Source organism: Psammomys obesus, unplaced genomic scaffold, assembly GCF_907164565.1.
Source record: "Psammomys obesus unplaced genomic scaffold, mPsaObe1.curated_primary_1811, whole genome shotgun sequence".
Classification (NCBI taxonomy): domain Eukaryota; kingdom Metazoa; phylum Chordata; class Mammalia; order Rodentia; family Muridae; genus Psammomys; species Psammomys obesus.
In genome coordinates, this window is record NW_026596095.1 from 17,412,489 (window position 1) to 17,423,147 (window position 10,659).

At 43.4% G+C, this 10,659-nt stretch overlaps 1 protein-coding gene across 1 annotated transcript in view; it reads left to right on the top strand.

Moving 5' to 3' along the window:
* Pla2g12a (phospholipase A2 group XIIA) overlaps positions 1-7,358 on the top strand; it is a 15,029-nt gene extending 7,671 nt beyond the window's left edge. Inside the window, exons 2-4 of the mRNA XM_055628124.1 lie at positions 2,147-2,223; positions 3,535-3,700; positions 6,383-7,358. Of these exons, the coding sequence (XP_055484099.1) occupies positions 2,147-2,223; positions 3,535-3,700; positions 6,383-6,501 (362 nt within the window). The 3' untranslated portion in view covers positions 6,502-7,358. The remainder of the gene's footprint in view (positions 1-2,146; positions 2,224-3,534; positions 3,701-6,382) is intronic.
* The last annotated feature ends 3,301 nt before the right edge of the window (positions 7,359-10,659 follow it).

Consider the following 10,659-nt stretch of genomic DNA (forward strand, 5'->3'; position numbering starts at 1 on the left):
AAGAAAGAAAGAAAGAAAGAAAGAAAGAAAGAAAGAAAGAAAGAAAGGAAAGAAAGAAAGAAAGAAAGAAAGAAAGAAAGAAAGAAAGAAAGAAAGAAAGAAAGAAAGAAAGAAAGAGAAAGAAGAAAGAAAGAGAGAGAGGGAGAGAGAAGGAAGGAAGGAAGGAAGGAAGGAAGGAAGGAAGGAAGGAAGGAAGGAAGGAAGGAAGGAAAAGAAAGAAATGAACTAAGGCATCTGCCTTCTAAGCCAGGCTTTAAACCGTATATGAAAAAGGCATAGTTTCTCATTATAGTAATGAGACTTTGCTTAAGCAAAGTCATGACTGGCTGAGTGGTCTCCCAAGGGGCTGTATTAATAACATCAGAGAAGGGACCATCTATAGCAAGATGCTGCTTGCCTCAATACAGATTAATCTCTGTTGCTCAAGTTTATGACTCCAGGAAATGCTAGGCAAATAGCTCTAAATGTAAAGCTTCCTAAACAATGGTGGCTGATAAAGCAAAGCCAACTAAATAGCATTCAACAGTCCTATAACAACTCTAAAAAAATAATTACAGAAATGCTGAAATTCTAGAAGTAGTAGGTATTTATTTATGCTTTTTTTTTTTTTTGGGGGGGGGGGGGCAGGGTCTCTTTTAGCCCTGGCTGTCCTGAACTCACTGTGTAGACTAAGCTGGTCTCGAACTCGGAGATCTACCTGCCTCTGCCTCCTGAGTGCTGAGATAAAAGGCCTGCACCAACATGCCCAGCTAGGAGTAGATATTTTAAAAGCTCAATTTTAGGAAGTACTTTTTTTTTTAATTGCTACCATTTGATAGTTTAGCCCTAGTACATCTTTCATAAGCTGTGTTAAAATGAAATATTCTTATCGCCTCAAAAGGGTCCATCATATATAATGACATTAAGTTTAGGGGGCCACACTTTACAATTTATATTTATTTATTCATGTGTGTATGAGATTGTGTATATGTGTGTGTGTGTGCTCCACATGTGCATGTGGAAGTCAAGAGACAACTCATGGGAATCTGTTCTCTTTAGCATGTGGGTTGTGGGGGATTGAACTCAGATACTTAAGCTTGGTAACAGATTCTTTGCCGGCTAAGCCGTCTTGATGGGCCCTGGCTGCCACATTTTAAAGCGATGGAACAAGCTGGAAGTGGTCAGTCTTTGGAGGTTCCTGGGCCTTCATTTACTGGCCTCCAAAGACTGAGGGATACATAGTAACCCTGTTTATTAATCTAGAACAAATGTTCCAGGTGTCCTAGGGATTAACCTCCTAAGTCTGCCCGGGTTCATGGATTTGACCACGTGTCACCAGCTTTCATTGAGAATGGAACTATATGCAGAAGCTATGCTAGGCACGGGGCAGGTACAGTAGAAAACGCCTGCCTCAGGTTGACATTTCAGTATGGAGAAGCAAATAGTAGACAGATTAATGGCATGGTGTGTTAGGAATCATACAAGTCAAAAGTATCACCAGGAAAAGCCTTGCTGGAATGTGACTGTTAGTCTGCTTGGACTACTTAGCAAATGCCGTACACTGGGTGGGTTATGAACAGACTTTTTTAGCTACATCATATAGACATTGTTGTCTGCAGAGATGTATGGTTCTAGGATGCCCTATCGTGGACTGAAATTACTAGATTTCCATTGCAGAACCTCACCTGTCTTTGATTAGGCTTTAGCTAAACACCTGCAAGTTGATGGTTACTGAGCTTTTTGTGGAATAAGATTTGCTGAAACAGAAGATGCAGCGCACACCTAACAGGTTTTCACCTAAGAAACTCAAGCATTAGACGTGCAGGCAGACAGTGCTGATCTTCTGTTCAGTGATGCAGTGTTGTGTGCTCCAGGATAAGCTTTTGCATGTTTTGACAGTGCGTGCTTATAAATAGTAATTACCTTGATGAATGCCGTGCATTGGTGTATGTATGTGCACATTTGCATATGTTCTGCATTCTTAACAGGAACTAAAAATAATTCCATGATCAAGCATTCTAGTGCTCATCAAAATATACACATCATGATTTATGTTTTGTCCAACTAAATATTAAACACATTCAAGCACATTGTATACCTTTACAAATACACATTTTATTTCTTTCATATTTTAAGCTAAATGTGAAATCATTTGTATTTTATATAGGATCAAAGCCTGTTCCACGCTATGGATATAAACCATCCCCACCAAATGGATGCGGCTCTCCATTGTTTGGTGTTCATGTAAATACTTTTTTTTCCTTTGATAAGTTTTATGACTGTTAGTCTAATAATTTTTAGTAATTCAAGACTTAAGTGCGTCCTTGGGCTCACAGATAATTTTGTTTATTGTAATGATTGTGTTTATTGTTGTTGTCTGATAAAATATTTAACAACTAAACAATACTAAATGGGTTTAAAATAATTTATTTGTTTTTATCTTGTATAAATGTCACATAATTTGTATTTTCTAATTACCACAAACACAACTTGAAATTTTAAAGTGCAAAGCAGTATTTCTTAGGGAAGAAAAAAGTAGAGGAGGCCTGTTTACTGTATAATAAAAGGCTGAGTGGGGGCGGCAGTGTAGGGATCATAGCAGTTACTGGGTAGACTTGACAAGCCAGTAGCCACAGGTGGAGGGGGTGGTTATGAAAACAACTCCTATCCAGGAGGGTTGTGTATGTCAGTCAAAATAACTAAAGGTAGGTCATAGATTCAAAGTAAGGATATCTCTTAAAAAAAATGGAAAAATACTTAAAAGACAAACAAACAAACCACCATTTAAAGTGTAGGCGCTTAAGAGTTCCCTGTAACATTTCACAGAAAGTTCACTTATTTGGAGGAAGGGACACAGAACACTTTGACATGGCCTAAGGTCAGAGGACTCTTTTAAGGCTCTTAAGCTCGTTTTTAAAGCTTGTTTTGGGATGAAGGAGATGGCTTGTGGGTAAGAGGGCTTCTGTGCAGGTGTGAGCACTTGAGTTTGAATTTTGTGCAGGTGTGAGCACTGGAGTTTGAATTCTCCCATATCCACACAAGCCAGGCATGGCTGTGTGTGCCTGTCACTGCAGTGTTGCAGAATGGAGGCAGATGGATCCTCGGAGCACTCTGGATAATCAGTGTAGCCAAAACAGTGGTCTCCAGACTCCGGGAGAGACTTGATTCAGGGCAGCAAGGCACATACCAGTAGAGAAAGACATCCCACCCTGGCTGCTGCCCTCCCGTGCCTGCTATTCCACACACATGCACACACACACCCGCACACACACACCCACACACACAAAGAAGTAAACTACGTAAGAAAGTTAGTTCTTCATTGTGTTTTGGATAGCTAAAAGTTGTGAAAGTTACTAACAGTTAATTCTAGCAAGTAGAGGAATGTGGTGTGGCTGAAACATTTCCCTGGCTGGGAATTGGTAAGGAGGTGGGGAGGTTTATACAGGGAAGCATTTTTAGGCAGATGTGGGTTTGGGGGCTTCTGTGAAGTTCATTTGAATGCAAAACTCATACTGGAAGCTTTGCTCCTCACTGACACCCAAATGCATCTCGCAGCTGAACATCGGCATCCCTTCCCTGACGAAGTGCTGCAACCAACATGACAGGTGCTATGAGACCTGTGGTAAAGGCAAGAACGACTGTGATGAGGAGTTCCAGTACTGCCTCTCCAAGATCTGCCGAGACGTACAGAAGACGCTAGGACTTGCTCAGAATGTTCAGGGTAAGGATGGGCCCTCTGGCCAGGATGCAGAGTAGAAGCACACCAAACATGCGTTTCCTTGTTTGTAACAGGCCTTAAATCTGATCAGAAAGTAGTTGGTTGTACCCATAACAAGTACATCATGGGCGCATCTTGCATGACACGTTGATGGCATTAACACAAAGGGCCACGCAGAAAAGTTGGGGACAAGACTTCCCCTGCAAGCTGTGATCTCCCAGCAGTACAAATGTTAGCAACCAGGGAAGATGCCTCCAGATTGCTGTCAGCCTGAATTCATCATGTCCTATAACCCAGCAATAAGGACTTACTGTCCAGTATGTGACAAAAGCAGTGGCAACAAAAATTATTCCATCCAAGTTAGCTTGGTGAGCCAGTAAGTTTGTTGAGGAAACTTAGAGGGACATGGATGACTACTGGAAAGCACCTCTCCTGCTGAAAGTTTTACCCTAGATTAGGGATGACTCATGAAAGCTGAATCGCTGGACTCCCAGCCTCCATTCAGCTTGTCAGAAGCTGAATGAAATGTCTGTGGCAATATGAATCACTGTTCAATACAAGCATTTATAAGGCTTTTCTTCTATAAAGCAAAGACTGTACTACACACAAAAGTCAAAAGACAAGTGACAAAGACAAAAGCAGGAAAGAGAACTAACATTCTCATGCATTTTCTTTAAACTGTTGTGCTGGATAATGCATTCACATCTTCTTTTGATGCTCACAAAAACCCTGCTGTTGCTGTAAATAACAATGAATCTTGGGCTATATCATGTTATATCTTATTAGACCTCTAATTATTGTGGCTGTATTATTTAAGCCGCTGCCACAATCAATAAGACACAGACACCTGTTAGATTTTATAATTTCCTTAAAACACCTTGGGCTGGGCAGATAATTCCGTCTACACTCTTTCAATAACCTCACCATCCACCTCCCAGCCCCCATCCAATGTCATCCTCCTTAACCATCCTCATCTGGGCTATCTTCCATCCATAATCTTATCAATACTTGCTTGTATTCTTTCTTCATCTGGGCCTTTCACGACATTATTAGAGTCCTTCCTCCTGGCCCACGTGTTTTCTTTTCCATGCTAACCATTGTGGAGCCCTCCTTCCTTCTCTCTTCCCGCCCTTCTATTTCCCATGATTCTCCGGTTCCCAAAGCCCAGGAATCTTGGCCTTGACCCCTTTCTGTCCTGCCCAGGTTTTAGGCCTTTTAATCAACCAATTAGGTATAATGTTTTAAGCAGGTTTACACAAGGATAGGAATATCTAGGCGGTAACCAGATCTTGAGGGCCAGTAATTAGCATCAAAATTCAAGCATCAGACCAGCCCCCAACCCCCAACCCCCTGCAGTGCTAGACTGGACCCCTTGCCTTTCAGGGAAGGAAGTGAGGATGGGACCTTGTCTAGAGTTGGCCGTCTCACTCTGAAGCCCATTCTCTGTCTATTGACTGCTCTAGACAGACTGGCGATGTAGCTCTGGCTCTGGAATCCTGGAAAAACTGTCCAGGAAGAGGCCCCGGCCTTAGCTGAGCCTGGATCCACCACAGCCACCGCTAGCGTGCTTTTGGCCACAGTAGCAAACTGAAGCTCAGGGGGGATGGAGAAGCGTGGCCAGGTGATGCTCTCTCCAGATGATCTTGCTCTGTAATGGCACAGTCTTTGGAGGACTTTAAAAGGATGAGTTTTAGAGGAAGGTTCTTCCTCAATGTGAATATTTGAAAAAAGTGTTTTGGCTGCTTGAAGCTATTATGTGGTTCAGCTCTGAGAATGTAGTGTGTCTAAGGATTCCTAGAATAGGAAAAGTAAATTGCCAAACTCCCCCCCCCTTTTTTTTTAATATAGTTAAAAACATTTTTAAACCTACCAGGAGAAACTGCTTTTGATTCCCATGAGCCTCCACCCCTAAACCAAATTTTAGAATGGGTTCCATTTAATATGAGCATCTTCAGTAATCTGTGATCAGTTCTTAGAAACCCCTGGTCATAGTGATGCCTTGAGGTTTGGGAGACTTTTTTTTTTTTTTGCTTGTTTAAAAAACTTTTTTTTATTACATTTGTGTGTATATGTGTGTGTGTATGTGTGTATGTGCAGGCACATGTTATTACCACAGCACACATGTGAAGGTCAGAGGACACAGCTTGTTGGTTCTCTCCTTCACCGTGGGATTGAATTCAGGGCATCGTGCTCTGTGGCAGATGCCTTTGCCCCTGGGCCATTTCTCCATCTGCGGCATTTTCTGAGACTGAGGGGACAGCTTCACCTGTAGGAGGCCACAGCCTGACTCTCCAAGGAGAACAGCCACAGACCCTCCCCCACAAACTCTGCAGGTGTCTTTCTTGGGACTACATGTCTCAGCTAAACAGAAAACTAACACCAATGACCCCACGGCTTGTGTTTCATAAAGATCTTAGTTGCTACAAAAAAAATAGTCTGTACAGTTGAAACCAAGCATGCACACACACATGCACACGCAGATGCACATTTGTGGCTCACGGAGAGAAGACTAAGATGGGATCTGCAGGGTGTGCCGCTGGTGTGAGGGGCTGGGATGACTTTGAGCACCTATGTGTTGGAGCGCCGGCTTTGGTGCGTGGCCCTATGCTATGCCTGGTGACAGATATGGGACCGGAGCCATGCTTGACACTTGCCCAGTGGTGATGACGCATCTTTACTTTGCAGCGTGTGAAACAACGGTGGAACTCCTCTTCCACAGTGTCATACACTTAGGCTGCAAGCCATACCTGGACAGCCAGCGAGCTGCGTGTTGGTGTCGCTACGAAGAAAAGTCCGATCTGTAAGGAAGACTCCGCGAGCCGGTGAGAACGAAGGACAATCCTTGTCAAAGACGCTTTCACAGCCTAAAGCTGCCTTATATTTGTGATGGGTCATTTTAAGACCTTACTGACTGTTTTTTGATTTTAAAACCTCAAAGTGAAAAGGAGTGGGGGCCAGTAAGAAGTAGAGCTAAGAGCATGCTGGGAACTGGAAGTAGAGAGGAGAATATACCTCCTTTGTGGGCTTCGTTGTCTCAGTGACTCCCCCAAAACAGGAAAAAAAGCTTGAAGCTTGTGTGGCTTCTTTTTCATAGCTGTAGTTAACAATAAAAATGAGAGCAAGCGTAAAATTAATTATAAGGACTTTTCAACATGATTTTATTTTAAAATATTGTCCAATCTTCCCTTAGAAGTATAATTTACTTTGAAATTTCAACTGTGCATTTAGGCCAGGAGGAACTAACTATTATTTGTCTGTGTAGTTATACATAACATGTTTCTCAGGAGCCCGTGGCGATAGGAACTAGTTGTGTCGCTCACAATGACGAGGATTTCAAGTGTTCATCTCTCTTAGAGTCGGCAGCGCGGCCAGTACTGCCTTTCAGGGACAACCCAGGGCATCTAAGTATTGTGGTGTGAATGATACTCAGAGACACAGCACTCCGGTTTCACAGACCAGTTATAGCAGACGTTGTAATTTGCTGAGTTCTAGTCGAGATGGATCTAATGAGATCAGAGCGCTACATGTTGTCATATTTGATGGTTATTTCCTAATACCTGTTCCTCACCTTACATTCTGGAGTATTGTTAAAAGATTGACCTTCTACTAATGGAGGTTATTATCTAATAAAAGTTATTCTTGATAATGTTTTCTTCCTTATTTTCTCTTGAGAGTGTTTTTCTTTAGGTCTTTAATTGTGGAATCAAAGAGGATGGGAAAGGCAAAGTAGAAAGAGCTGTCTTTTGTGGGTCTCTCACACTGAAAATGAAAAGGTGTGTAAACAAATCCCAGGACAGCTCGGCTGTCTCTTAAAATGTCTGAATATCGGAACTGTCGTAATGGCCTCAGAATGTTTAGCCTTTGACTGGTGATTTTCCCTACCCCCAGACACCAAACCCCGTTTATCTTTTGAGTAACACCTAGCCGGTTTTAAGGTAAACTGCTTGGAATGTCAGGAAAGAACACAAACGGAACACGTTCTTGGTGAGTACTACAGGTGGCGCTGTGAGGAGGAAAAGCTTTCTGGAGAAAGGGCTGCTTTCTTGGCTTTGAATATGAATTGTTACTTCCAATCCAATCTCTTCTCTCAAAGGTGAGAGGACAGCAGTCACCCTAATAAGAGATGTGTTCTCAGACAAAGCAAGGGTGTGCTTTGTGGCTAAGTGAGCAGACTAGGCGTTGGTGAAAATTCCTGAGACCCTTAATTGATGCTTTTGGGAGGGGACTGAAACAGGCAAATTTTTTTTCTATACATACTGTATTGCATTGTTCAAAAGTCACAGAAATTAACTGTAGCATATATATGTATATATACATATATATTCAGATGGTATATAGTAAGTAAGGAGTGAGGTAACTCTACAGTTTTCTGGTTTTCTTTCATCCTGCAAAATCAGCCAGGTCCCTAAGTAACAATGCCTTAGTATAGCTACTGTATGGTAAAAAGGAAAAGAGTAGCAGGTGCTGTTTTTTAAAGGCAACAGGGCTGGGCAGGGCTGGGCAGTTAAGAGCGCTCGCTGATCTTGCAGAGGACCCACACTCAGTGCCCAGCACCCACACGGTAGCCCACAACCACCTGTAAACTCCAGTTCCAGGAGATCTGTTTTGACTTCTCTAGGCACTGGGCATGCAAGTGGTACATAGACTCTCATACCCATAAGGTACATCTAAAAATGTTTTAAATAAAATTAAAAGAAGTAAATACAGTAAAACTCTATCAGTGAATGATAAGAAAAAGGGAGGACATGATGGCTCCTAGATACGCTGGAAGAAGAGATTTATTGTAGATAAAAGGGGGTGCAGAGCCAGAGTAAACATGACCCTGAGCCTGGCCTAGTGAGAAGAGGGAGGAGGGAGAGGAGAAAGCCAGGAGAGTAAAGGGGAGGTGGAAGGGCCAGGTAACTAAACTGGCGGAATTACAACGGAAGGGCACCTGAGGAAGAGCAGCCCAGCCCCTGGGCTGGGTAAGTTTGGGGAAGGGGTCAGGGGATACCAGCCAGCCATTCTCTGTGACAGGTAGGGACTGAGGGGTACTGAAAGAACCTGGCCAACAGGTCTGCTTTGATATGCAGACACCTTAGCCATTTGTCCCAGGTCTAAGATGTAACAATCACTGTTCTCACTTTTGCATGCTAGCTATAGTGATATTGTTCTTAGTGATTTTGGATTACTTCTTTCTTAAATTTTGCTTATTTATTTATGTGTGTGAGTGATGAATGTCTGTGCCATGTGTATGCCTGGTGTCTGCAAAGGCCAGGAGGAGGGTAGCAGTTCCCCTGGAACTGGAGTTATAGCTGATGGTGAGTGGCCATATGCATGCTGGGAATTGAGCCAGGGTCCTCTGGAAGATCATCCAGTGCTCTTAACCACTGAGCCATCTCTCCAGCCCCTGGATTATTTATTTCATATCTGTAGAATCTTTCAAAACCTGTTGACAACTTCTTTTCATTGGCTCTCAGGCTTCTTCTCTGTGACAGAGTATGAGAGAAATCTCTGCTCCACCACTTCTGGGCCTGGTGAGATGATGGTAGAGGGCTCCTAGTTCACAGTAGAGAGACAGAGAGGGGACAAGGACAAGACACACCCTTCCAGGGAGAGGCTCCACCTTATACTGTTTCTCAGTAGTTCATCCAGTTGTGAACTGACCAATGCGTTGCTACACTGAGACTGTTCACCGCTCATGACCCAACGGCACTGCTTACGAGTTCCAGCAGGGGGGAACCAGCTGGATTCAACTGTAACACGTTTTCTTAGGCAGATGAGGCTGGGTCCTAGAAGTTTACTGTTTATGTGATTTCTATAAGGAAAACAAATTAGAAAAATGGTAGAGTTAGCACTCAAAACGGACCAAAATTTTATTTTCAAACTCTTTAGACTATATTCCTTGTGTTTCATTCTTAGAGTATGTAATAAGCTAAGACTTTGGTATAGTAAATTCTATAAAAGTGAGTAGTATTCAGGTATGGGAAACCTATCCTGTCAGCCAACATTCGGTCTCTATTGTACTCTGCTTATCTTACTTAATAGTTTTGCTTTTCTGTCTTCTTCCTTCCAACAGGGAAGGGAGCTTGCTATAGTTCCAGCCAGTGATTGTCTAGCAAGCACATGCATCCAACTCACTGAAGTGGACCTCAGCCACTTACTGTGGCTAGTGCTTGCATCTAAAACGATGCATCTGTAATTTTACAGAAAGTTGTTGCAGTTTAGATGGAAGACACAGGCTGCTGTATTTAAGCGCTTGGTCATCAGCTAGCGGTGCTGTATCGGGGGTGTAGGATCTTTAGAAGGTGGCGCTGTAACAGGAGGGAATGAGTCACTCACTGGGCTGAGCCTTTGGCACTGTCCCCCAGGCCTGCCTCTGGCTCAGTCTCTGTCTACTTCCTGACTGCTAGCCAGATGCCTCCTGCTCACGTCATCACAGACAGGAACTGCCTCTGCATCAGTGCCGTCCCTGCAAGGATGCAGGGTATTACCCAAACCAGGGCCACCATGAACCATCCTCCTTTACCTTGCTTCTTTGGGGCACCTTTATCATAGTGATTAGAAAAGTGTCTAATTCTCGATACTTTGTATCCCTAATAATACTTGGATCTGTAATGTCCCCGAAGGCCCAGGTGTTTGAGAACTTCATGCCCAGGCCAAGACATTAACGGGGCCATGGCCTTGAAGAGCATCTTAGGGTTACTCTCCCTACCCTGTCTGCTTTGGGGCTGCTATGAGGTGAGGCAGCCTCTTCTGCCATATACTCTGCCTTGCCGCACTGCTTTGCCTCAGCCCCCAGAGCAATGGGCCACCGAACGGGACTGTCTTGGTTAGGGTTCTATTGCTGTGGAGAACACCATGACCATGGCAACTCGTATAAAGACAAACATTTAACTGGGGCTGGCTTAGAGTTTCAGAGGTTTAGTCTGTTATTGCCATGGCAGGAAGCATGGCCGTGTGCAGGCAGACATGGCGCTGGA